This window comes from Pseudonaja textilis, chromosome 12, assembly GCF_049901715.1.
Source record: "Pseudonaja textilis isolate UNSWEBS1 chromosome 12, rPseTex1.2, whole genome shotgun sequence".
Lineage (NCBI taxonomy): Eukaryota > Metazoa > Chordata > Lepidosauria > Squamata > Elapidae > Pseudonaja > Pseudonaja textilis.
In genome coordinates this window covers 19,561,338-19,588,859 of record NC_142001.1, presented here as the reverse complement: position 1 = coordinate 19,588,859, position 27,522 = coordinate 19,561,338, and the positions used below count along the sequence as shown (strand labels likewise).

General features: G+C 45.8%; 1 protein-coding gene across 3 annotated transcripts in view; it reads right to left on the bottom strand.

Moving 5' to 3' along the window:
• Window positions 1-21,669, bottom strand: part of FGF13 (fibroblast growth factor 13) — a 107,328-nt gene extending 85,659 nt beyond the window's left edge. For 2 of the 3 annotated variants that reach the window (XM_026716611.2, XM_026716613.2), the window contains exons 1-2: window positions 21,198-21,669; window positions 14,026-14,392 (exon numbers count right to left, since the gene is read on the bottom strand). In XM_026716611.2, coding sequence (XP_026572396.1) covers window positions 14,026-14,074 — 49 coding nt within the window. In that variant the 5' untranslated portion in view covers window positions 14,075-14,392; window positions 21,198-21,669. The remainder of the gene's footprint in view (window positions 1-14,025; window positions 14,393-21,197) is intronic. The other variant, XM_087941190.1, reaches the window with a different exon arrangement.
• Between the last annotated feature and the right edge of the window lie 5,853 nt (window positions 21,670-27,522).

Below are 27,522 nucleotides of genomic sequence, written 5' to 3'. Positions count from 1 at the left end.
CTGCCACGCAGCAGCACACACAACGTCAACCCAAGCAGCCAAACAAAGACTTTGTGTTATTTACTCCTTTCATAAGCGAAGATCAACAAAGGAGGGTTGTTAACCCCAGTTTGTAGATGGAGGGACAGGAGCTAGCAAGGGATATAGATAACTTGGTTGTTTTGCCTCCAGTTTGTTGGTTTGTTTGTTTATATCCCACCGTTAATTATTTCTTACAAATAACTCAAGGTGGCAAACCTATCCAACACATCTTCTTCTTCCTGTTTACCCACAACAACCCTGTGAGAATGGTTGGGCGGAGAGAGAGGGACTGGACCAAGGCCATGCAGTTGGATTTTGTGGGTAAGGTGGAACTAGAACTCCCAGTCTCCTGGTAATTGGCCCATAGTCAGCCACCTGGCTTTCATGCATAAGGCAGGACTAGAACTCCCAGTCTCCTGGTAATTGGCTCCAGCTGGCTTTCATACCTAAGGCAGAACTAGTGATGGCATCAGATGTCTCCTGATGATTGGCCTAAAGCCAACTAACTCATTTTCATGCCTATGGTGGAACTAGAACTCCCAATCTCCTGGTAATTGGCCCATAGTCACCCAATGGCCTTCAAACCTAAAACAGAGCTAGAACTCACCATCTCCTGGTGATCGGCCTAAAGTCAATCAGTTCATTTTCACGCCTATGGTGGAACTAGAACTCCCTGTCTCCTGGTGGTTGACCCAACGTCAGTATTTGGGTTTGGTTAGTCCAGAGAAAAGAAGGACTAGGGTTGACATGATAGCAGTATTCCAGTGTTTGAGGGGCTGCCCCAAAGAAGAGGGAGTCAAGCTATTCTCCAAAGAGCCTGAAGGCAGGACAAGAAACAATGGATGGAAACTAAACAAGGAGAGAAGCCAGGTATCCAGTGTTCCCCTCCATCCCAAGTAGGTTTCTTCAGTCTTCCGAGAATCAGGGATAAACCACAACTACTGTATAATATGATTGGAAAAACACTGACTTCAATTATTGGATATTTGTCTAGCCTTTGCTGCAATGCTGTCGCTCCCCGTGGAGGATCAGAGTGAAATTTTTGCCAAAACAATTCTGCAGGTTGTCCCCAAACTGCCAACTTTTTGCACTGCTAGCAGTTCCAAAGAAAACTACTGCAGGTGAAGTCAGCATCGGTCCAACTTCTTCAGCCAGAAGATCCCCGGCTTCTCCTTCTAAGGTTGGTCTTCCCATGGGGCTGTGAAAATCTTTCCAAAGAGAAGTTTTGCAATGCATCAAAGCTAAGCAACACAGCCAGGATCAGATCATGAAGTAGCTTCAGGAATCTGCAAAGAGTAGGAGCTTTGGAGAGAAGTTCTCCTGAAGACCAAGAAGAACCTCATTTGAAGGACTGGGCTGCCTTAAACATCTCATCACTGCCAACCTGATCCCTTGATTGACATGAACCTAGAAACCTTTGACTGCGAAGCAAGTGAGGAGGAATTAAGCACTGTTCTGACAGCCCTGGAATCACAGTTTCCTTCTGTTTATCACAAGGTTATAACAAAGAGCTGAGCTGGAGGAGTGACAACATTCTGGCCATTACGAGTCACATCCCAAACGGAAACTGTGTCCAACCTAACCCACCTGACCATCTCACCCTTCTCAAATGCAACTTCATTCCTCTCAAACACACTTGTTGACTGTATGAACAGTGCCCAAGGAGATGCCCAAATGAATACATCAAAACATACAACATGTCCATTTGCTGTTCGCTCTTCAACTCAACCCATTCATGCAATTCGAAATTCCCTGAATTGCTTCTACCTACAAAAGATCGTAGAGCAGGATGGGATGCCAGAGAAATGATGATGCTGATGCTGATAAAGGCTGAATACTGCAAGATGAAGAGCGGGCCTCCATGAATTGCAAGACTTTTAAGGTAAAAATATGATTTGTCTCCCTACCACATCTGCACACGTGTGCGTACACTCATGTCAGATATGACTCAGAAGTCTAATTAGGAGCCATCAGATGACAACACCAAATAAACCTAAAAGGAAGAAATAATTGGGTGTTTGTTGTTGTTTAAAAAATAATCACCATATTACTTAAAATCATCAATTAGTTGCACAATGAAAGATACCAACTTCTCCAGCATGCAAAGGAAAAGAGCAAAAGTAAGCCTCAGAATCAAGTGTAGTGATTCATCTAAGAGGCAGATCATTTTTATATATTTTATAAAGAGATAATTGAACCGGGTTGGTGAACGCACTGAATCATTCACTGGTTAGGACCAAAATAGCAGAGATGGAGCAGATTGAGAAGAGAAATATAGAAAGGTGGGAGAGGGGAGGAATCCCATATTTGGAAAGTTGATTCAAGGCCTCAATTGGTCTGTAAGGAAGAGAAGTCCCTTCGAATCGTACCTCAGCCTGGATTTTGCTGAGGCAGTGGGGTTCTGGAGCATTGGCACACCCGATTTCTTTCGCTCAGGCTGCTGCTACTTCAAAACCTGGTTTCAGAGAAGAATTGGATCAATTCAAGGAGGTTGTGGGGATCAACAGTTATTAGTCGTGAAGGTGGTATGGTGGCCTTCAGAGGGGCAGATCTGTGGGCCTCCTTGGGTAGCTGGTTGGTCAGTGTGAGAAGAAATTGTTCATCTAGCTCAAACATGGCAGCTGTAAGACTTGTGGACTTCAACTCCCAGAATTCCTCAGTCATGCTCAAGTATAGCAATCCCTAGCCATGCCAAGGAATTCTGGGAGCTGAATAGAATAGAATAGCAGAGTTGGAAGGGACATTGGAGGTCTTCTAGTCCAGCCCCCTGATGAAGCAGGAAAGCCTCCACCACTTCAGACAAATAATTGCCCAATCTCTTCTTAAAAACTTCCAGTGTTGAAACATTTACAATTTCTGGAGGCAAGGAGTTCCATTGGTTAATTCTTCTCACTGTCAGGAAATTTCTCCTTAGTTCTAGGTTGCTTCTCTCCTTGATTAGCTTCTATCCATTGTTTCTTGTCCTGCCCTCAGGTGCTTTGGAGAATAGTTTGACTGCCTCTTCTTTGGGGCAGCCCCTGGGATATTGGAAGACTGATATCATGTCACCGCCTAGTCCTTCTTTTCATCAAACTAGACCAGGGGTCTTCAAACTTGACAGATTTAAGATTTATGGACTTCAACTCCCAGAATTCCTCCACCTCCAGTCATGTTAGCTCAGGAATTCTGGGAGTTGAAGTCCACAAGTCTCAAACTTGCCAAGTTTGAAGACCCTTGAACTAGACATACTCAGTTCCACCAAACGTTCTTTATATGTTTTAGCCTCCAGCCCCTTAACCATCTTTGTTGCTCTACTCTGCACGCTTTCTAGAGTCACAACATCTTTTTTTTACATCGTGGCGACCAAAACTGGATGCAGGATTCCAAGTGTGGCCTTACCAAGGTATTATAAAGTCATATTGTTGAAGTCCACAAGTCTTAAAGTTGCCAATTCTGGAGACCCCTGGTCTAGATGAGTTTGGTTTATGTTCTTATGTCTTCACGTGAGATATGATGTCCATTAGTACACCAGGAAAGTCCTACATTACTCGTTTTCAAGAGAGGAGGTTTCAAGGTGTAGGCTGCTCCATCAAATGCAGCTATAACGGATGAATCACAACTCACTACCTCTATAAATATATGGCCAATTAAGAAGGGAAGATGTGCTGGAGAATGATGAGGACTCATACCAATTTCAAAAGGAATTTTGGATGAAGTGAATTTGAATGCAGGGGGGGAAATTATTAGATGCTGGTTAAGAGGGCTATCAAGATTCGAGATGTTGAGATCTAAATTCAAAGGCAATTGATCGAATCTCCATATATTTTCTTTGCCAGAAAAATGTCCCACAAGAGGGTTCAATAATGACAGGTAAAAGATACTACCTAAGCTTGCTCTAAGGTCAGAAGATCCCAGTTCAGGTCCATGATTAGCCATGGAAAGTGACTTGGTGACTTTCAGTGGAGACATCCAACTGATTACAAAGAGTTGTTGAAAAGATCAAAGGGAAGAGACTAGCTCAAGTATCACCTTGAGTTCCTGGAGAAAAAGCTAGATCTAAATTCATGAAATAAAATAATACACCAAGAAACATATTTTTTTTTAAAAAAAGAAATAGTAATGAAACTTGAAATACACCTGGTTGAATCCAGAGGGACCTCTGAAAAGAACCATCTATGCTAAACGCCTACAATCTCACTGCAGAAAGACGGGATTATATTATCCTGAAGGCGATTATGCAGACATTTATTTGCCCCTAACTTGTTGTGTTAATTGCAACAATATTAGCTGTGTCACAGTGCTAGGTTTTGACAACAAGCAACTTGATTTAATACCGTCCCTCTTTTTCTGCCAAGCTAATGCATCTAAATTCTAGAACATTGTTAGCTGATTGTTTTTCAAAGAGCTGTTTGGCATTTACATCCAGACTTGGTTAAAAAAAAAAAAAAGAAATCCTTTTGAAAGATGACACGGCCCGGCCAAGAAGTCCAATTTCATGCTCAAGTGCAACTTTTACTTCGCATCTGGTTGTGGGAGATTAAAAATAGAAACCAGAATGGGAAACAGATGCAAATGATTTGATTAAAACTCATTTGACAAGGAAATTATGATAAAATCCAGATCTAATGGTTTCTGACTCTCTATAAATTAAGAGAGATATCATACTTGGCCAAGTCCTGCAAATGTTTGTTCAGGTTTTTCCTTTCTCAACTCAACCATTTTAATTCCGTATTTGAGGCTCATCCTTCAGTGCCTAACTGTTGAAGGCAAATGCTGGAATGATTTACTTAAATCCTCTTTACAGCCAAATCTGATCAAAGGGTTTTCTATATTTATGAACTATTTTTGTATACTTTCTTATCAGCAGGACCCATTGGTGTTGCAAGGTTTTCCTTCTGAACTGATATATGAAAGCTTGCACCTTTGAAGACTTTCCCAGCATGGGTAGGGCAAGAGGCCAAGGGACCTGGGGACATAAGAAGTCCACAAAGCCCATGGTGCCAGCTAATTTGCGTTCGTCTGATGCAAATTATGAATGTCATCTAGGCGGGGTGTCCACCTGCATAAACAACCTCAGCTCGAGCCATGTTTACTTCATTTCTTGGTTGCCTTTCAAGCAGTGGTGGGATTCAAATTTATTTTTTACTACTGGTTCTGTGAGCGTGGCTTAGTGGGCATGGCATGGCTTGGTGGGTGGAGCTTGGTGGGCATGGCAGGGGAAGGATATACTGTAAAATCCCCCTTCCCTCCTCACCCCACTAACCAGCTCCGTTCTCCTGCGCAGGGTGCAACCAAAGGAGACCCAGTTGATCAGCTGGGACTCAATGGGAAGCAGAGAAGAGATGGGGTTGGCGAGGCCAGTCAGAGGTGGGATTTGCTGGTTCTGCAAACTATTCAAAATTCCCGCTACCGGTTTCCCAGAACTGGTCAGAACCTGCTGAATAACCACCTCTGCATTCAAGTGGGAGGGGGGACAGCATGGGGAAGAGGACTCAGGAATGGGGTGCCTCAGCTGGTTCGCCCTAACATCCACCAGCCGGTGTGAGAACCAAGGTCTTGTCAATGGACACTTGTTGAAGTTGAGCAGGAACCTACAACTGGACCGATTGGTCCATGTGACCTAAGAGAGTTAAGGAGGGTGGGGAGGTCTCATTCTTTAAATTATCCCAACCACAGGGACAAGAAAGGTCCTAAAAGGTCCTAAAATAGGGCTAAACACTGTTTCACTTAGCAACAGAAATTTTGGGCTACCTCGTCGCCATAAGTCGAGGATTTGTCTTTATTTTGTTCTTATTTATTTCATTTTCTTGCCATAAATCCAGTTTCTGGCTTTAACTGGGAAGTGACTCCCCGCTTGAAACCTTGGGTTGTCGTCTTTTTAAGGCTAACCATTTTTGCCAAACTCAACTGTTCAGGGTTAAGGAGGAACCGTGCTGACAATTTATCCCTGGGGCCACTCGGCTGTCGTGAAGGTCGCGGCAGCTGATGACACCTAATTCATCTCTCGTACCACAACTGCACAATGGTGAGGTGATGAAAGGCCTGGAGACTAAAACATCTGAAGAACGGGTGGCAGGATTTGGATATGGCCAGTCTAGAGAGAAGAAGGAGTAATAGCAGTCTTCCAGCATTCGAGGGGCTGCCCCAAAGAAGAGGGAGTCAAGCTATTCTCCAAAGCACCTGAAGGCAGGACAAGAAGCAACGGGTGGAAACTCATCCAGGAGAGAAGCAACCTAGAACCAAGGAGGAATTTCCTGACAATGAGGACAATTAACCAGTGGAACAGCTTGCCACCAGAAGTCCTGGGTGCTTTATCACTGGAGGTTTTTAAGAAGAGGTTGGACAACCGTTCGTCTGGAATGGAACAGTGTCTCCTGCTTGAGCAAGGGGCTGGACTAGAAGATCTCCAAGGTCCCTTCCAGCTCTATTCTGAATCGGAATACAGGACTTTGGAAGCAAAATATGAGTCTAGTGAGGCGGAGTGACCTCGAAAGCCAAGTGGGGAGAGCCATTAGACTGAGAGTAGAACTGGATGCAAAGGGTGTGAATTTATTTTTGGAAGGAATAAAACACTGAGAGTCTGACAGGTTCATGGCCCAGGTTCGTACTGGCAGAGAAGCATGGCCAGCACCTATTAATACTAATATAGTAAGCTCAGAGTTGTCTTAGACATGTCTCCCCAGTTTTTCATCTGCTTTGGATGCAGAACAGGTTGCTGTTGTGTGAGAATTGTGTGATTAACACCATCCAGTTAGGAAGCCAAGCAAGTGACAAGGATGCAAATCTGGGACCACTGAAGGCCACACAATAGATTGATCTACTCAGTAGATTGATCTACAATAGATCTACTCCAAGAGTGTCCCTTCTTGGCAACTTTAAGATCTATGGACTTCGACTGGCTGGAGAATTCTGACAATTGAAGTCCACAAGTCTTAAAGTTGACAAGATTGGACATCCCTGGTCTGGTTGTTTCTCCTTCTCTTTCTCTTCCGACACCGAACAACTGGGATAAGCTTCTGGAAGCCAACAACAAACCATGCTCTATCCAGGTTAAACCCTTTGCATGTTAAAGTAAGGGGTTTGCACCCCGTCCTCGTCTTCAAAATAGGCTCTCTTTCCAAGCATGTTGGAAAACAAGCAAAGCGGTGATAACTTTTGCTCATATTTAAAGGTGGGAAGAGGAGGATGGGAAGATGAACTAACAGACATGGTTGCGGTGTCCCGGATCCCTCTTTGCGACCTTCTGACAGGAAAGGATTTGCTTAACAACTGTGGCAAGAAAGCTCATGAAACGGGGTGTGTGGGGGGGAACTCACTTAACAAAGTTCTCACCTAGCTATGGAACACAATTGTGGTTGCAAGTTGAAGTCTACCTGTACAGCTCTTTAAAACACCCTTGTCTTCTGTGGCTACCCCAGATGGACACCAATTCTCTGTCGGATTGCAAGACAAACAGTATAAACATACCCACTCTCTCTCTCTTTCTGTCTCTTTCTTTCTCTTGGTCTCTCTCTGTCTCTCTCTGTCTCTTGTCTCTGTCTCTGACTGTCTCTGTCTCTCTCTTTCTCTCTTTGTCTCTATCTGTCTCTTTCTTTCTCTCCTTGTCTTTCTTTCTTTCTTTCTTTCTTTCTTTCTTTCTTTCTTTCTTTCTTTCTTTCTTTCTTTCTTTCTTTCTTTCTTTCTTTCTTTCTTTCTTTCTTTCTTTCTTTCTCTTTGTCTCCTGTCTCTGACTGTCTCTGTCTCTTTCTCTCTCTCTCTCTCTCTGTCTCTTTATCTCTCTTGGTCTTTCTTTCTCTCTGTCTCTCTGTCTCTCTGTCTGTCTGTCTGTCTGTCTGTCTGTCTCTCTCTCTCTCTCTCTCACACACACACAGCAAAAAAACCCCACAGTCTGTCCTCTTTCCTTTTCCGAACCGGGCTGTCTAATCAACTCTTGGCAATGCTGATTAGGGGTCTCTTAATTACCCTGGCTTGGCCCAAACACTTTCGCAGTCTGCAAGAAAGGTTCTGCTGAAATTGTCTTGCAGCTTTTTCGAGGCTAACAAGCTGATTATAACAGGAAGTTCATGGGCTTCATCTAGCCAGGGTTGGGAGTATTTTTAGATCCCTGGCTTGGCGGAGGACAGAGAAACAACTTTGGGCCGGAGGGAAATTCAGTGCCAAAGGTACTAGATCGCAATAATTACTTTTTCAACAGTGTCAATTCACAACATCATTGCCGGGTGTGACAAAAAACATACATGGTTGAACTGATGAATTAACAACAGTCGTAACTACAGTATAAAAAAAGCCAACGCAATCCTCGGCCGCATTAACAGGGGGACAGAATTAAGATCACGTGAAGTTTTAACACCAATTTAAAATCCCTTGGAATATTGCATCCAAATGTATGTCTTCCCTCTTTCCCCCCACCTAAATGCTGTGCAAATGCTGCTGCAAACTGTTCCCATTTTACAGACGTAAAGAGTGAGGAATAAGAAATCCATCCAATTCTATAACAATGATCTTATTGAATTTGATGAAACGGAGAGCAAGCACCTCACATTATACGGCTGTTTCTCGTGACAAATATCAATCAATCAATAGCTGTTTTTTTTTTCCCCTAGTCTTTTTCGACGGCAGGGTGAAATTCCAGGCATCTCTACTCAGAAGGACCATTCCTGACCATCGCCATCTTTTCAACCCCAAGGCTGTCCAATTCCATTTATCAAATAAAAGATATTTGGTAGCGAAGATCCCTGGGAAATATAATTTCCCAAGATTCCTGGGAAGGTAATTTAATTTAATAGGCTCCCAGTAGTCAAATTACAGTGGCAAGCTTAATGAATGCTGTTCAGCATCACAATCCAGTAGAGATAATTTAGCCTGGGGTGGGAAAGGTTTGTTTGGCCTCTTTGCAAAGAGATGCCTGCAGAATTCATTACGTTCCAGAGAACACCAGTAACACTAGACAGAAGCTGGAATTTGACATAATCATGGGCTTTGTAAATGAACACATCTGGACCCGCTAAGAATGGTGTTTAAATCAACTCGTGTAGGCTAGCCTGTTTTCTGTCAAATCCAGGAAACATTAGCTAGTACCGTGTTTCCCAAAAATATAACACCGGGTCTTATATTAATTTTTGCTCCTAAAGATGTATTAGGGCTTATTTTCCAGTTAGGCCTTATTTTCGGAGAAACATGGTACTTATGTCAGTCAGTAACTATCTTTGCAACAATAGGCAGAGAAACACTCACACACTCTGGTTATTCGCAGCAGATCTGTTCCCACACTCTCGTGCACAATGATTAAAACTACCACCAGATACATGTGGTTGGCTTGACCAACCATGTATTTCGGGCAGGGAATGTTACCATTGGTGCATGATTGGGTGCCTTTTAAATGGAGCTGGACACCATTGTTTCGTTTTTTATTTAAAAAAGCTGTATTCTTTATTCTAAGCTTCTTATTCTAAGGTTCACAATGGCTTCATACTTCCACCTAGGTTGAGCAAGGATTTCTCCTTTTGGTCAGAATTGAGCTGTGAGGGACCTTGGAGGTCTTCTAGCCCACGCGCTGCTCAAACAGGAGATCCTATACCATGTCAGTCAAAGGATGGCCCAATCTCTCTTTGAAATGATGGAGCAAGCCACAACTTCTGAAGGCAACTTCCGTCCCACTATTGAATTGTCCTCCCTGTCAAGAAGTTTCTCTTTAATCCCAGTTTTCTCTCCTTGACTACTTTCCATCCGTTCTTTCTTTATTCTACCTTCAGGTGCTTTGGAAAATAAGTTGACTTCCTCTTCTTTGAGGCAGCCCCTCAAATACTGGAATACCGTCATCATATCACTCCTGGTCCTTCTTTTTCTCTAGCACTGTCCATACCCAAATCCTCTAACCGTTCTTCCTATGTTTTAGTCTCTGGATTTGACGTATAACATTTGCTTTTTGTTGTTTTTAATTTTTAAAACTTTCCTTCAGCTGATTTGAGGCATGCCGAAACGTTCACCTGTCTCTTCCTAACTGGGGCAGCGGAGCCTCCCAGATTTAGAGGGCACGAAGTTTGTGTAATATTATTTGCAGAGCCCAGTTTTAAACCAGGGAGACCCCGTGCAATTTCCCCCAAAGGATATAACAACAAATGTCCTATGAGAAACCTGCGATTTGTGTAAATCTATTCCTTGCCACTCAGGGATCAGGGTGCCACTCCTGCAACCTCTACAAAATACCGAAATATTATTGTTACGGCAACCTTCGGGGGAAGTTCTGCTATCAAATAGGAAATAATCGCTCAGTCGCTTGCTCTGCCTTTCATTTATTTTTGTCTAGAACGAAGACAGGGAGTCCTCCACTTACAACAGTCCGTTTAGTGACTGCTCAAAGTTATGATGGCCCTGAAAAAAGGGACTTGTGACTGCTTTTCACACTTATGAGCATTCAGCCTCCCCCGTGGTCTTATGATCAAACTTCAGGTGCTTGACTCCTATTTACGGCCGTCGCAGTGTCCCTGGAGTTATGTGATTTCCCCTTTTGTGACCTTCTGAGAAACAAAATCAATGGGGAAGCCAGATTCACTTAACGGCAATGTTGCTAACTTTAACTTCAGTGAAGAAAACATCCAAGTTTGTACAGCAGCAAGGACCCAACTGTGCTTCTCCTCCTCCTCCTCCTCCTCCTCCCACATACACCCCATTTCCTACTCGCACTGATGCTGTTACCTAGTTGGGTAATGAAACGTCTGCAAAAAAAGCACCAAGCTCAGAGAGCAACAAGGACCCACAACCCAAATGCTGGAAAGCTAGAAGATATAATATATATATATATATTAAAAGAATATATATATATTAAAAGAAAAATCGAAACGCTTCCTGGATTTTCCAAAATAAATCAGGGCAGGGGGCCAAAACTATCCGTTCAGCTCTCCCAAATTATGAGAGAGACGTAGTTTTACTCGTCTGATGACAGACCAATCAACGTCCACACCCAAAACAACAAATCATCCTGTTTTTTTCTGAGACTGTCAGCTGTCTGTCTGGTTTTCTTTTCTTTCTCCTTTTAATCTACGTTTAACAGAGATAGCTTTTTCAACCCCCTTCTGTCAACCAGTGTGAAAATGCGCCAGATTCCCCCCCACACCCCAAAAGGACAATTGAACCGAAAAGGCAAAACGCAGGCAGACTCTGAGGATGGAAACCTGCCTTCCACCGTCTCAATGGAGACCCTGAAATAAAAACCACCGAAGGGACCACAGCACAGCTTCCCAGAGCAGCCACAACACTTCCTGCCCCCCCTGCCCGGCCTCCACATCCCCTCCAGAAGCCCCAAGCTTATCAGTGCACATGTCTGTCACATGGACGCATCTCAAGAACAAAAGAAGTTAGTGCACGAATCGCTTAGCCAAGAATGACGTGCGCTGAGGCCGCACCGCTCTCTGCAAATCAAAATTGCCCTGTTGGAACGTAATAATAATAATAATAATAATAATAATAATAATAATAATAATAATAATAATAATAATAATAATAATAATGGCACATGGGAGAAGGCATCTGAAGGATCTTCTTTCTCTCTCTCTCTCTTTTTCCCTCTCCCCCTCTCTCCGTCTCTCTCCTCTTCTCCCTCTTTCCTCTTCTCCCTCTCTCTCTTCCTCTGCCTCCCCCTCTCTTTTTCTCTCTCCCTCTCTCCATCTCTCTTTCTCTCCCTCCCTCTCTCTTTTTCTCTCTCCCTCTCTCCCCCTCTCTTTCTGCCCCCTCTCCCTCTCTCTCTCTCTCACACACAGGTGACAAATTCGTTCAGATGACTTGGACCAAGATGGGGAAGGTGTGGGGAGAAAACATCGCCAAAGATTATAACCCTCCAGAAACGAATTTAGGTCCTCCTTGGCTGTTTGCCTTTGTCTATCAAAAGCAGAAAGTTCACTCGTGAAAAAGATGGCTTCTAGGAAGCCCACCCCACCCCCAGCAATAAAAGGACCAAAACCCATCGTGGGTATTGTTTAGTAGGGCCAAGGTCTGAAGCAGCCATGGCTGGTGGCCATAGACTCCAGTCCTTCTGCCTTTGGGGCAGAGCTGGGCACACGATGAGAGTTTGAATCCAACCAGTTGGTGGTCACCTCGTGGAAGGAAGAACCTCGTACAAGAGGAACAAAGCCAACTGAAGTCTACCTCCCGCCCCCCCAGCCCTTGGATTTTCAAGACAATGGTCTTCAGATCACAAAGCCTTTTTCCCCCTCTTAGGCCCTGCTGATTTGTCTGGGAAAAACGGGGATCCATTCACTCAACACCCATCCTCCCCTTCCTGTATGGTCTGAGACATTCAGGATTGTGCCCAGTAACCGAGTCCTCAGGAACATTCCTGGGTTTAGGACGGATGCTGAAGATCGAACAGTTGAAACCCAACATTTGTCTTGCTTTGCAGCAAAACAGGGGAGAGACGTTCTCGGTGATTTGCCAAAGAGGCCACGACAGAAACACCTCGCAGCACCCACCTGGCGGGGAGGTGAGACGATCAGGTAGAAAACCCTCTTTGGATGGCTGCCTGACCCACCACCACCACCACACACACACACCTTGGAAAAGGGGGAGGAACCTTCCAGACATCTGGATTTTTCGCTTGACCTTTTCCCCCTGGACAAACCCAGACAGAAGTGGGATAACGGAGCCGTCCCTGGGAACCCTCCAATCCATAAGTCCCCCTCCTCTTCCTTCTCCTCCTCCTCCTCCCTCCCCTCTTTCCGTCTCCATAGCAATTGTTGGCCAGCTGATATATTCAGAAGCGAATCGGTCCACTGTACGGCAAAACATCTCTCTCCCTTCTTCGATGGTCAACCCTAGTAAGATGTTTATGCCTCCGCTTTCTGCAGACACCCACCATCAACCGAATGCAATACCCAGAATATCCAAAGCCCACACAATCTCAACGTAGGAAACCAAGTTCCAATTTTTGGGGGAGGGAGGGAGAGAGGGAGGAGCTCCATGGCACCAAGCTAGGACATCACTTCCCTACCCATTGCAGCTCGAACAGAAAGGAAACAACCCCGTCCATCTTCGGGCGATCCTAAGGACTCTACTGTTTCTCCTTGAACGTGGAGTAGCTACAGGGGTCCCATGGGTTTTGAAGGCAGGGCAGGGCAAGATGTCCCGGGCCCAAGCTTCCAGGGGAGGGTGGGAGGTAAAGTGCTACTTCCTAACCCTACCAGATGCCTTCAAGTGTCGATCAGGTGCAAGTACGGCAGTCCAGGGTGGCCGAGGAGGAGCACCGAATGTTCCTTCTGGCTCTCGACTCAACCTGGTTTATTTCAACAAAGCAGCCCCTCCTCCCCAACCTCCTCATACGAGCTACATTAGAGACCCCACTCAGGTTCCTCCTGGCAAAGACAACCTCCCCTCCCCCAAAGTGGGCTCTGCCTTCTGTTTCTCACACGCCCCTCCCTCCCGGGCGATGGGGAAGGTCTGTAGCCACAGCAAGGGGACAGCTAGTGGCACACCACGCGCTCTCTCTCTCTCTTTCTCTCTCTCTCTCTCTCTCTCTCACACACACACACACAAAAGGGAAGACTGCAGTATTATAGGAGGTCTTTCCTTCACGGGGGTGGGGCAGGGGGTGTAAATAGGTTAGTTTTTCCTTTCTCCCCCCCCCCCTTCTCCCCTCTTCTTCCGGGGCTGGGATGGAAAGGCAAGTGAGGTGGAGGGAGGGAAGGACAAGGTTGAGGAGGCAAGGAACCAAATAAAACCAAAGCCAAAAAACAAAAAGACACAAAGAGAAGGAAGAGGAAGAGGAGGAGGCGGGAAGTGGGTGGGTGGGCGAGCGAGCTATGGGGCTGGCATGCCACTTCTCCCCCATCCTTTCATTGCCCCCACCCCACCCGGCTTCCTCCCCCCCCCACCAGCAAAGGTCAGCCAAGCCTGGGAAGATGGAAAGAGAAGGGGGGGGGGCGGGTTTGGAAGGAGGGGGGGGTAAACTGAAGGACCATTGAAGACGAGGGAAAGGGAAGGATGGAGAAAGGGAGAGCGAGAAGGATGGGAAGGAGCGAGCGGAGGTCCTTTTACCTGTCGAAGCATTTTTCTCTTCTTTCGACTTGATCACCTTCCCGCTCATAGATCCCAGTTTGGTTGTAAAGATTCCCCCAGGATACCGCGTGGCACAGCCAGCCGGATTTCCAAGAAACCAGGGAATAAGAGGGACGCGCAGAGAGAGAGAGAGAGAGAGAGAAAGAGAGAGAGAGATGGCTGGCTGGCTGGCTGGCTGGCTGGGTTTTTCTTCTTCTTCTTCTTCTTCTTTTCTTCCTTCCTTCCTCCTTCTTCCCTTCCCTTTGGTCCTTTTTGTTGTGTTGGTCTTTTTTCTTTGTTGTTGCTCTTTTCCTTCTCTCGTAGATCAGGGGGAGGAGGAGGAGGAGGACTGAAGAGGAGGGAAACCCTAGAAGTGGGGTGGGGTGGGGGGCGAGGGGGTGGGGGAAAAAGAGAGAGGAGGCGAGGAATCAATCACGGAGGAAAGCGAGACCTGACTGGCTGCCTGGTTCCTTCGGCGCCTGGCGCAGGAGAATGCGCCCAACACCACCACGGATGCTTGGAGGGTTTGGGAAGCGCTGCTGGCGAGGGGAGGGAAGGAAAGACGGGCCGAAGGAGGGGAGGGGAGGGGGCTGCCTTCTTCCCACCCCCTCCCCTTTGAGGAAGGTTGAAGGGGACGGGAGGAGGTTTCTTTCCTGCACATCTGCCAGGTTTTCTCGGTCCTTCCCCCCCGCCCCCGTGAGCTAGCTGGGAGGTTTGCAGGAGACAAAGGCTGGATCTCAAACCACCCCTCCCCCTCTTTCTTCCTCCGTGCACCCCCCACTCTCCCCGTTTTGTGTGTGTGTTTTTGCTGGAAAAAAATTCTCTTCCTCCTCCCCAACCGCCTTTTTCTCAAGAAGCCCCAAAGACCTGGCGGTCCTGGAGAACCTAAGCTTTGGATGAGGAACCCACCATCAGATGCCTCCGGAAGGCAGTCACACCCCTCTCTGTTGGCCCTTCTCCAACCACCAAGGTTGGATCGTCTGGAGACCTGAGGTGGCAGACAGCTGGCTAGGATTTGCCTTGCTGGGATTGTCCCCCCACACTCCTCTTTGGAAAGTCTACAGAAGGAAGGGGTTGGTCTTCACCGGAACGTGCCAAGTTTCCAAAAATAAAAAAAAAATCAGGAATCTCAAGGAAGGACCAGAGGAGATGTTGAGGTCTTTTAGTTCTTCAGGTGAGGCAAGCAGAACCTACCTGTTGGGATCCAGAGCCAAGGGGGATTATAGTCTCAAACGGGAAAGGTATTGATTGAACTGGTTAGGAATTGATAGTCACCTATCACAAAGGAGTCCTTCCTGATACAATTGGGGCAGATGAAGAAGGAGGGACAAAGGAGCATCGCTCTGATATTTGAGGGGCTCTTACGAACAAGAGGAGGGGGTCAACCTGTTCTGCAAGGCACCTGAGGGCAGGAGAAGAAGCAACGGGTGGAAACTAATCCAGGAAAGAAGCAACCTGGAATGAAGGGAGAACTTCCTCACAGGGAGAACGATTAACCAGGAGAACACCTGGCCTCCAGAAGTTGTGGTGCTCTATCACTGGAGGTTTTTAAGACAGCCATCCAGGTTGTTTCCAAGGTGCTCTTTGCAAAAAGGCTGTTGGACTTCCTTGGTTTTATTTTTCTTGAAGACATTTTGCTTCTTGTCCATGGAGGAAGCTTCTTGGATGAGAAACGAAATAGTCTTCAAGTCAAAAACAAAGTCCGGTTGCCTTTTGAGAAAAGTGCCTTGGAGACAATACGATATAATCTTCTTCTAGGATAATTTTCACAAGTTCCCAGGCTAGGCTTGTGTTCTGGTGGCTTCCATCCAAGGATCACCAACTCTGTTTTTCCCCCAAATCAGCCAAGAAAAGTAGGCACTCTCACCCATCAAGGTCATCTCAAAAAGATTCCCAAGGGTGGGACAAGAAGAAACGACCCCATCTTTCCTTCCGTTGACTTTCCAGGAACTCCGTACGAGGAAGAGCTCCATCTTGGTCTTTGCCCCCACTCATCCAGTGGGAAAGGGACAGTCCTGATTCTCCTAAAATTTGGGGATAGGCTAAACTATTTTCAAGGACAGAGGGTGCCGTGTTACCAGGACTGAGTGGTATGGTGTGTCCTTCAGTGATGTGTTGAAAGCCACATTCTCAAAAGGGGACAGCTGGTGCCAGGGAGAAAAACAACGATCGATTCCATTTGGCTGGATGCTTAATTAAAATTAAATATAGTTCATCGGAGTCCTCTTCACGCATGTGTTTAATAGCTTGGTCTATAACTAGCTCGATAGCTGTGCTTCGCTGAGAAACTAGGTGATCGGGCTTAGTTTTGGGGGAGGAAAATAAGGGGAAAAATTGTGCCTCTGCCTACCAACATCCTCTGGCTAGTGTCCTGTCAGTTGTCAGAGAGTCAAGGGCTGTTTTGGAAACTCAAACAGTATTTGCTGTGTGAGCAAAAAGGAGACAGCAAGGAGCTTGGGCGCGGCTTAGCTCAACTGTTCTGTACTAAAGCTGCTTGGTGCTCTGAAACTAAAACTGAAACTCCTCTGTTTGTGTTTTGCACTTGGGAGAGATTTTTTTTTCAGGTGGGAAGGGGGAGTAGCACTCCTTAGCATCAGAGCATGTTAATAATAATAATAATAATAATAATAATAATAATAATAATAATAATAATAATAATAATAATAATATACAAAATACTAATGTTTTGATCATCATTTTGAAAAATATTTTCTTAGTGAACACTTAGAAGCCAAGAGGAACATACGTGCCAAATTATAAGTTTGTAGGTTTTATGGTTCTAGAGATTTCATGATGATGCGTGAGGGGTATTTCACATAGATAGATAGATAGATAGATAGATAGATAGACAGACAGACAGATAAAAAGTAGGTAGGCGGGTAGGTAGATAGGTAGATAGATAGATAATAAGTAGGTAGGTAGAGATAGATAGATAGATAGATAGATAGATAGATAGATAGATGATAGATAGATAGAATGATAGATGATAGATAGATAGATAGATAGATAGATGATAGATAGATAGATGATAGATAGATAGATGATAGATAGATAGATAGATAGATAGATAGATAGATAGAGTCTATCAGAAAGAATTTGGGAGGCCCCCAAAGACTACCCCTGAGGCTCTGAGGGCATCATTACAGCTTCCAATGGTGGACCTCTGGTTCTGGGAAGGTCAACTTGTCCATCTACTTTGGCAACGCTGATCTGAAGCTGTGGAGCTGTGATGCCTACAAATCAGCACCCGCTTCTCCCTTCCTTCAGTTGTGAATTTGGTTTTGCAATTTAATAGTAGACGTCCCCTTCCATATATCACAATACCCTGACGTGCTTCTCATGAATTTTTTTTTTGTTCCTATACCAGGAAAACAAAGACCTAAGATTATGCCTTTCTCGATGCTGACTTTTGAAAATTTGATCCTCAATTCTTATTTTTTTAGCTTTGGGAGTCCAGTTGGCTTCATTAAGCCTGGAAACACAACTTGAAACTTGGCCAAAACTGTCGCTCAACCCTGAGCTACCAATATTCTCCTTTATTAGCCCAAACTACCTATTTCCAAAACCAAGGAAGCATTTCTCTTCTATACCTTCTCATTTGTAGAAAAGAAGACTGTGAAGGTATCTGATATTATATACATATACATATCTGGTATTAGCACAGTTGAGAAAGTCCAGAAATATTTCACAAGAAGAGTTCTCCACTCCTCTACTCGTTGTAGAATACCTTATGCCACCAGACTTGAAATTCTAGGCCTAGGAAACCTTGAATTACGCCGTCTTCGGTCTGATCTAAGTATGGTATATAAAATCATACATTGCAATGACTTACCTGTCAATGAATACTTCAGCTTCAACCATAACAACACGAGAGCAAACAATAGATACAAACTCAAGGTAAACCGCACCAAACTTGATTGCAGGAAATACGACTTCAGCGACAGAGTGGTCAATGTCTGGAATACTCTACCTGACTCTATGGTTTCTTCCCCAAACCCCAAAAACTTTAACCTTAGACTGTCTACTATTGACCTCACCCCTTTCCTAAGAGGCCTGTAGGGGGCATGCATAAGCGCACAAACGTGCGTCCCTGTCCTATTGTTTCTTTTATTTTTCTTATATGTACCCATTTCATGTATTCATAACTATGTCTATACTTATACCTATTATCTTGTAAGCACTTGACAAATCAAAATAAATAAAAAATAATAATGCCCCACTCTTCCCCACGTGCCTGTCCTGTCCACCGGGCTGCTTATCTCCGCTTCTTTCTTCTTCTGCTTTTGGCTGCATGCAATGAAAGCAGCCAACGTCTTTCTTTCTCCCCCCCAAACTCCACCAGAAATGAGTCTTTGGGACCCTGCAGGCCTCCTGCTCCAAGAGGCTGCACCAGCAAAGACTCCTTTCTGGCGGAGTTTAGGGGAGAGAAAGAAAGACTTTAGCAGCTTCTGCTGCTTTCCTTGCATGAAGGCGAAAGTCTCTCTCTCTCTCTCTCCCTCTCTTTCCCCCTGAGAACGGAGCTGGAGACGGTATCCTGCGATCCCAAATAAGGAATGATCGATTGGTAGGAAAATGGAGTGGGGAATTTTCCTGCAGACTTTTTTTGGGGGGATATTTTCCCAGGGTCTCTGTTCCGCCGGATTTAAAAGGATGAGTTTGATGGTCTCTGAGGTCCAAAAGGTTGGTGACCCCGGCTGTAGATGTAGAGGCTTCAATTCCTAGACCTCCATTTTACCCTGCCAAGAATTCTGGTAGCTAAAGTCCATTTTTTGGAAGGACTATTGGGAGAAAGCTGCGCTGAGCATTTCCACATGCTTACTTATTTGCACATTATGTTTCTAGAAGACCCCACAAACCTGACCCTCTGCTTTCAAAGAGGCTTTTGCAGCAATTAGACTTCTCAGTTTCCTTCAAGCTATCAAATGGGGTTGTTACAAACCCAGCTGAGGCAGTCATCTCAAACATGGATGAAAATCTTTCTTTAAGGGCTATTGCTTGAAAGCTTACAGGCTAAAAAGGCAGCAATTTGCACACTTTCGAGTCAAAGAGAGGGCCGGCTCTTTAAGACTGTCTGATGATAGATGACAGGTACGTTCCCAGATGATGTCACTCATCTACTGCCCAATCAGAGATAAGGATTTCTCAGACAGAATTTAATGAGCAGAGAAATATTTCCCATCTGAATTGTCCGGCTTGCTGGTAGTTAATTCACTTTTCAAAATTCACTGCAGGAAGATACATTTGGTAGGGCTTTGTTAACACAAGCCTTTTATTTCTGAATTGTTTAACCTTTGGAGGTGCCCCCCCCCCAAATGTTTCTGTTTTTAGAAAACCTTCTGCTACAGTTGAAGGACTAATTTAGACCAAGGTCTGGAATGGATGAACTCCAGAAGCTGGACTGGATTAGGGTGGAATCCATCATTCTACCATACTGTCTACTCTTGGAGGAAGAATAATGTAAAAACAATAAGAGCGAATGAAATGGCCATTTGATTCTTTGCTTGAGTCACCAATGACCACTCACTCTTCCCTCCCTCCCTCTTGCCTACCTTTCCTTCCCTTTTCTCTCTCCTTTTCCTTCCTTCCTTCCTTCCTTCCTTCCTTCCTTCCTTCCATCCTCCCTCCTTCCCTTTTCTCTCTCCTTTTCCTTCCTTCCTTCTTTTGGCCTTCCCTCCTGCCTTCCTTCCTTCCTTCTTTCCTCCCTCCTTCCCTTTTCTCTCTCTTTTTCCTTCCTTCCTCCCTCCCTCCCTTCCTTCCTTCCTTCCTTCCTTCCTCCCTCCCTCCCTCCCTCCCTCCAAATTGACTCAGACTCTAAGCTGACTGTAATTCAATCATCTTGTGGTCTAAATAGTCATACCAAGTTTCAAGAGGAGTGATTACACCCCGTACATTATACAGGAATGAAAACCCAAAAGAGTTTGCACTGCACTGCTTGTTATGGCTAAGTATTTTCTTCAACCATTCTCTCACTGATCATTCAGTATCTCAACATAGCTGGATATTCCATTGACCGCAAGGACCTGTTGATTTGCCTCCCAGCACAAGACGTGTTTTAAAGGAAGCTGATCAAACCAGAGAGCCAACATCTTCATTTAGCAAACAAGAATCCTTTGACTAACCAAAGGCTGTTCAGGGCTGTTGTGAGAATAAAATTACTCAGAGGGAGGGGATCATCAGCGCTGAGCCGGGGGAGAGTTTGACGGGTCCTTGGGTGCTCTCTGAGCTTGCTTGTTTTTTTGCAGACATTTCATGACCCAAACTAGGTAACATCATCAGTGCTAGTCCTACTACTAGCACTGATGTTGTTACCTAGTTTGGCTAATGAAACGTCTGCAAGAAAACAAGCAAGCTCAGACAGCATCCAAGGGCCCCTCATTTCAACCCCAAGCTACAAATATTCTCCTTTCTTGGAAGAGAGCTTAAAAATACAAGAAAATCAGTAACCCTATTATTATGGTTTTAAGCTTAATTTGCTCCTAAAAGACATAAGAGAGCCAAGATGGATGTGTCTTGCTTAACTCGGAACCCCAAATCTCCAGTGCAAGAAATATTTCTGAAAGGGTTTATATTTTCAAGAAGGTAGTCAGGAATTCTCAGAATCCAGGCAAAAGGGTGTCAAGAAATAGCAAACTCATCTTCTCATTGCTGGCTGTTCTCCAGTTTTGCAGAGTTTTTCCAATACGGTCATGTATTATTTTTACTATCCGAGCAAGGGTTATTGTTGACAAACACTAGGAAGACGAGAGCTGTTTCCTTCAGAGAACTGAAGAACAAAAGAGGTTAAATATTCATGAGAAAGAACTAAAGGAGGTGGATTGAGACGTTTTCCTTTCAAAACATCCTTTCTGCATGGAGCGAAAAAAATGAAGAAAAGACCAAGAGGTAGACAGAAGAAGTTTCAGAAAGCTACGTTTGGAGAAAGTAGGTCGGGACAGAAATCCCTTCTCTTCCTGGGGGCTAAATTTATGAAACAAGTTTCTATGGTTGTCCAATTCCCCTGTAGTTGGCTCTCATGATTACACATCCTGATTGCACGGGGAAAATGCAACTTTAAGCGTTCCATGTATGGAGCTGCCTTCCATCCATTGAAATTACAACCATGGACAGGACCCTTTCACTCCATAACTAAATGTCCCATTGCCCCCACCCCCTGAATTATTGCTGCCACCTACCTCGATCAGAAAAAGAGGCGAGCTGAAAGTTGAGAGGCTAGCCTTGTGTTCAAAGACCACCCTAGGTTTTAGAAAAATCCCGGATTAATCCATGCCACGCTTCTTTCTTGCTTGTTACCCATGAATACATCGATCCTGGTCCTTCAGTATCTCCTTCCTGGCTTCTCCTGTAGTCTTGGGCTTCAGGGAAACAATCTCCAGCTCAGGAAGCCCACTGAGAAGAATGATGGGATGGAAGCTTTGTTCTCTTCCCCCCTCTGACCGGGTGAAGGTTTGGGGGCCCAATCTGGAGACCTGTTGCTCCCAGGCGAAGAAATGGCAAGTCACACGGTGCCTCCTCTTGCTATTTTTAGCCAAGCAGAATCCTCCAAGCTGTTTTGGTTTCCAGAATTGCCCTGCCAGAAGGTGCCTGGAAGAGCAGCTGCGGACGTCTCATTTTACAGCTTCAAGGCAACCTCTTCAGGCACTCTGAAGACACTGGGGAGATACAGACAGGGAAACAAACCTCAGGCATGCGTGTGTGTGTGTGTGTGCGTGCGTGCATGTGTTGTTGATGCTAACCATCGGTGTTCTCACTTATGACATTATTTTTCACAGATCCGTTTCCCCATCTTTCCATTTACGCATTCGAGGCAGCTCTCCAAAATCCCAATTTTATCCCAGCTGCAATGGCCCTTCTATTTCCAACAGGTGACGTAACAAGCTTCAAAAAGAAGCTGTATCAAACAAAATGAAATTCAATGTAGAGAAAAGTAAAGTCCTGCACTTAGGCAAGAAAAACCAAAAGGACACATACAGACTGGGTGAAACCAGGCCTCAATAGCAGGAACTGGGAGAGGGATCTTGGAGTCTGAGTGGACAACCAGCTAAATAGGAGCCAGCCGTGTGCAGCGGCAGCCAAAAGAGCCAACACAATCCTGAGTTGCATTAACAGAGGGATTCAATCGAGATCAAGGGAGGTACTAATATCACTCTATAAAGCCTTAGTAAGGCCACACCTAGAGTACTGCATCCAGTTTTGGTCACCACATTATAAAAAAAGGTGTTGAGGCTCTAGAAAGAGTGCAGAGAAGAGCAACCAGGATGATGAGGGGACTGGAGGCTAAAACAGACAATGAACCTTTGCAGGAACTGGGCCTGGCTAGTCTAGGGAAGAGAAGGACCAGGGGAGACAGGAGAGCAGCCTTCCAATATTTGAGGGGCTGCCACAGAGAGGAGGAGCTATTTTCTAAACCAAGGATCAATGGGTGGAAACTGATCCAGGAGAGATTCAATCTGGAAATAAGGAGAAACTTTCTGACAGTGAGAACAATCAACCCATGGAACAGAAGTTGCCTTTGGAAGTTGTGGGAGCTTCATCCCTGGAGACTTTCAAGAAGAGATTGGACTGCCAATTGTCAGAAATGGTGTAGGGTCTCCTGCTTGGATGGGGGGGGGTTAGACTAGATGACCTACAAGGTCTCTTCTAACTCTGATTATTTATATCTGTAAAAACCAATGGCTCAATATAAGCCACCATCCTAAAAAAAATCAGGGTTTGAAGAAATCCTTGTTCGGCCAAGGATTCTGGGTGGTGATGGCCCCACCCCTGAGAAAATTTGGTTCTTTTGGATCCAGAGACGAGGGGCACAATAAATGAATAAAGAACTTTTCAGTTTCAATATTCACGCAAGCAAACAGATTTCAAAGCATGACATAAAAAGCAGGCAGAACAAGTAAGGTGACACTCAAATCTCTTGCAAGCTGCCAGGAGCCGCCTTAAGTAAAGATAGCAGAGAGATGCCCCAAGGGCAGACAATTGGCAGGATCCAATCTGGGTCGGTCACTGGAATAAGAGGTTTAAGTCTTCCCAGCTTTCAGATTCCTGCTGGATCCCGTCCTGGGAACTTCTCTCTCACCAGCCCATTTCGATGAGAGAATGAGAGACATTCTGGTGAGAGAGAGAGAGAGAGAGAGAGAGAGGGAGAGAGAGGGAGAGAGGGAGAGAGAGAGAGAGAATATTTCCCTGAAGGTGGGCTCCATCACAAGTCCAAAAGCTCAGAAGACAAAACCTCTGATTCTGGTGACCGACCCAAATTGGATCCCTGCAACCTTATCCTGGGACCCGTCCGTTCGCCTTCATTTGTGGACAGTTTCCACAGCACCCAGTGCTTAGTCCACGCAGAAGCTCCCAGCTTAAAGATCAGTACAGTATTCGGGTTTTTTATTAAGCCTGGCGTCACGACTACACGGCTCTCCTTCTGTGGTCACATTACAAGACCTGACCTTCACCAGGTAGCTCTTGACCTGAACAACTCAGACTTTTACAGAGGAGAAATGCTTTGTGTCTCTGGGAAGATTCCCTCTTTTTCTCCCTTCTTCAGTGAGCATGAGTGAAAAACAAGCAGGTGAATTCAGAAGGAGCTCCAAACTTCTGAAAGGAAACGGTAAATGTTCCCCTTGCACATCCGTGCTAGTCGTTTCCTCTCTAGGGGGCGCTGCTCATCTCCGTTGCAAAGCCGAAGAGCCAGCGCTGTCCAAAGACATCTCCGTGGTCACGTGGCCAGCAGGATTAAATGCCTTCAAAGGCGCACGGAACGCTGTCCCTTCCCACCAAAGTGGTCCCTATTTTTCTACTTGCATTTTGTTTACATGCTTTCAAACTGCTAGGTTGGCAGAAGCTGGGACAAATAACAGGAGCTCGCTCTGTTATGCGGCGCTAGGGATTCGAACCACTAACCATTCTGATCAACAAGCTCAGCGTCTTAGCCACTGAGCCGCCCCCACGTCCCCTTCAAACTTCTAGTCCTGTCCTAATATGAAGGAGAAATCAAACTATTTCACTTAAATCCTTGGAATGGGATAGTCTTCTGCATTGCCACTCAATTTCTCAAAGTCACCCAGCCAGCATTCATGCCTAAGATGGGACTAGAACTCACCTTCTCCTGGTGATTGGCCCAAAGCCACCCAGCCTGCTTTCACCCCTAAGGTGGAACTAGAACTCACAGTTGCCTGGTGATTAACCCAAAGTCCCCCAGCCAGCTTTCATGCCTAAGGGAGAACTAGAACTCACAGTCTCCTGGTTTCCAGCTTGGTGCTCTAACCATAATTGGACCTCAAAATAGTTTCTCAATAATTTAGACCAGAATTCACTCAAAATACCAGCCTCCAACAGACACACAGAGATAGTTTAACACCTCCGCCATCACACCATACCACCTTCTCCTTGCCTGGTGCTCTTTGGCTTCGGTCTGCAGTGAACTATCCCTCTACTTGGTGGTGGAGGAAGATCTCCCTCCATAGGAAATGCCCCTCTGAAAACGAGACCTCCTCCTCCAGCCCAAACCCTTTACTCTGACTCAGAGAAATAACCAGAGCTGCATCTGCCAAGGGTTAAGAGGCAACGAAGCCACGGTCAATTCCTCAGTGTAACCCAACCCCACGTGCGATGCAGAGAGGGACAAACTTGCCAACAGGTGTATGCCAAACATATTGGCAGTGAAGGGATTTCATAAGGATGAGAAGCCCTGTGATGATCCAGGCTCGCAGAAATAATCTCTTTGTCCCACAGGCTGGCCTGTGATTCCACCTGGGATGCGAAAGACGATGGACTGGATGTCATGGAAACCGAGAGGAGAAACCTCATTTTCCAGCAGTCGCCCGCTGTGCTGTTATTTATTTAATTTGGACCAGCTATTTAACAACAGACAACGATGCTGGGGTGGGAGCGAGATGTTGGAAAGGTGCCTGCGGCGAGGCTATAAATAGCCCACTGCTGTTATTTAAATCTGTCTATGTATGGTAACATTGGCCACCAATATCTACAAACACCGCTCACTGCATGCCTGAATGAGGCAGAAAACGTCTAGGAAGGTGTTCTTTAGGTTTAAAAAAACAAACAAACCATGGTCCCCCACTCGCCTCCACTCTGCAAGTGGGGGAAATCATCGGTGGGGATTTCAGACCTGAGAATCTGCCTGGCCAATTTGGGGGCTGATTATCAGCACTTCATTCTGGAAACAAAAGATTCTTGAAAGGCCACTGTTTGAGGTTGCCAGACCCTTGTTCAGAGGAGGAAGAGGAAGAGGAGGAAGAGGAGGAAGAGGAGAAGAGGAAGAGGAGGAGGAAGAGGAAGAGGAGGAGGAAGGGAGAGGGAGGAAGAGGGAGGAGAAGGGAAGGGAGGGAAGAGAGGAGGAGGATGGAGAGGAGGAGAAGGAGGGGAGGAGAAGGAGGGGGGAAGGGGAAGAAGAGGAGGTAGAGGAGGAGGAAGAAGAGGAGGGAGAAGGAGGAAGAGGAAGAGAAAGAGGAGGAGGAGAGGAAGAGAAGGTGAAGAAGGAGGAAGAGGAAGAGGAGGAGGAGGAAGGGTAGAGGGAGGAAGAGGAAGGGGAAGAGAGGGGGATAGGGAGGAGGGGGAAGAGGAGGAGGGAGGAAGAAGAAGGGGAGGAAGAGAAAGAGGAGGAGGAAGAGGAGGAGGAGTGGAGGAAGAAGAGGCAAAGGAGGACGAAGAGGAGGAGGAGGAAGGGTAGGGGGAGGGAGTGGGAAGAGAGAGGAGGATATGGAGGATGGGAAGAGGAGGAGGAGGAGAAGGGGGAGGAAGGGAAGGAAAGGAAAGAAGAGGAGGAGGAGGAGGAGGAAGAAAAAGAGGAGGGGAGGAGAAGGAAGAGGAGGGGGAAGAAGAAGAAGAAGAGGAAGAGGAGAGAGAGGAGGACGAGGAGAACAGTGGGAGATAAGAAATACATTAGGCCATGCCCAGCAGAACCTGCCAAAGTCAAAACTTGTGAATACAATCATAGACCTGGCCTGGCCTTTCCTAGGTCTAGTTCTGCTCTCCGCCCAAGAAGGGACGACAGAGCCGATAATGTGAAGAATATGAACCTTTTGATTCTCTTTCCCGAAGAAGCAGGAAGGAGGGTGAGCCGAGCCCTTCTGAACACCGAGGGAAAAAGGAAAAACAAAAACCGAACCAAACCAGACAGTGGTAAACCGTTGAAAGGCAGCGCTATGGAAAGAATGGAGTTAGCCAGGCTATGGGAGATGGTAGGAATCTGGAGAAAGCGGGAGAAAAAAAGGACAACTCCTTTCAAAGGGACAAATGAGCCCATCGCAAGAACTTGGCCGCATCCTTTGGCTCTTTGGATGAGATTTGCAGCATTCATCGCAGTGCGGTTTTAATCTGTTCCTGGTTACAGGTGTGAAAAACAGGTGTTATATTACCTTCCTGCTGGGACTCTTGAGAGTCAGACCAAAAAAAAGAAAAAAAACCTTGTTAGATTTTTGTTGTTGAGTGTATGTGCGTGCGTGCGTGCGTGTCTTGAGGCAAGCTACAACCACACATTTCCCTGCATGCTGATTAGACTCAGGCGCCTCCTTTATCTTGGTGGAAGTGGGAGAAGAAGACAGACCTTCCTCTCCTAAAAGGATGTAAAGAAATAGTAACGTGGGTGCAAACGGTTTTTCTGCACCCCAGTCAGAATTCCTGGTTTGCCTCCTTAGCTTTTCCTTGTATTTGTGAGAAGCACCAACCTTCTGTATCTGAAGTGCTTCATTGCTTGGATGTTTTTCATTATTCGGAACAGAGCCGGTGTAACTCATGTGCAAGGTAAGAGGAGCAGAAAACCCAGAAATACTCAACCTCGCAGCTCATATGCTGAATTAAATTGGATTAGTGGGTACCCAAATCTGTTTAAAAAAAAAAACATTTTCAGGATTAAGTGGAAAGAGAGGAGAATTCACCGGGGAAACGAATCAATCAGTCCAGGGACCTTAACTTGTTGCTGTTGTTTGTTGCGAAGTCGTGTCCAACCCATTGCAATCCCATGGACAATGTTCCTCCAGGCCTTGCTGTCCTCTACCGTCCTCTGGAGTCCATTTAAGCTCACACTGACTGCTTCAGTGACTCCATCCAGCCCTCTCCTTCTCTGCCGTCCCCTTCTTCTTCTTCTATTGCCCTCCATCGTTCCCAGAATTAGGCTCTTCTCCAGGGAGTCCTTCCTTCTCATGAGGTGGCCAAAGTCTTTGAGTTTCACCTTCAGGATCTGGCCTTCTAAAGAGCAGTCAGGGTTGGTCTCCTCTAGGACCGACCGGTTGGATGGACCTGCAGTCCAAGGGACTCCTCCTCCAGCACCAGAGTTCAAAGGCCTCCATTCTTTGGTGCTCAGCCTTCCTTATGGTCCCAACTTTCACAGCCATACATTACAATTGGGAAAACCATAGGCTTGACCAGGGGTGGGATTCAAATTTTTTAACAACCGGTTCTGTGGGCATGGCTTAGGTGGTGGGCGTGGCTTGGTGGTCATGTGACTGGGTGGACATGGCTTGGTGGTCATGTTATTGGCTGGGCGTGGCC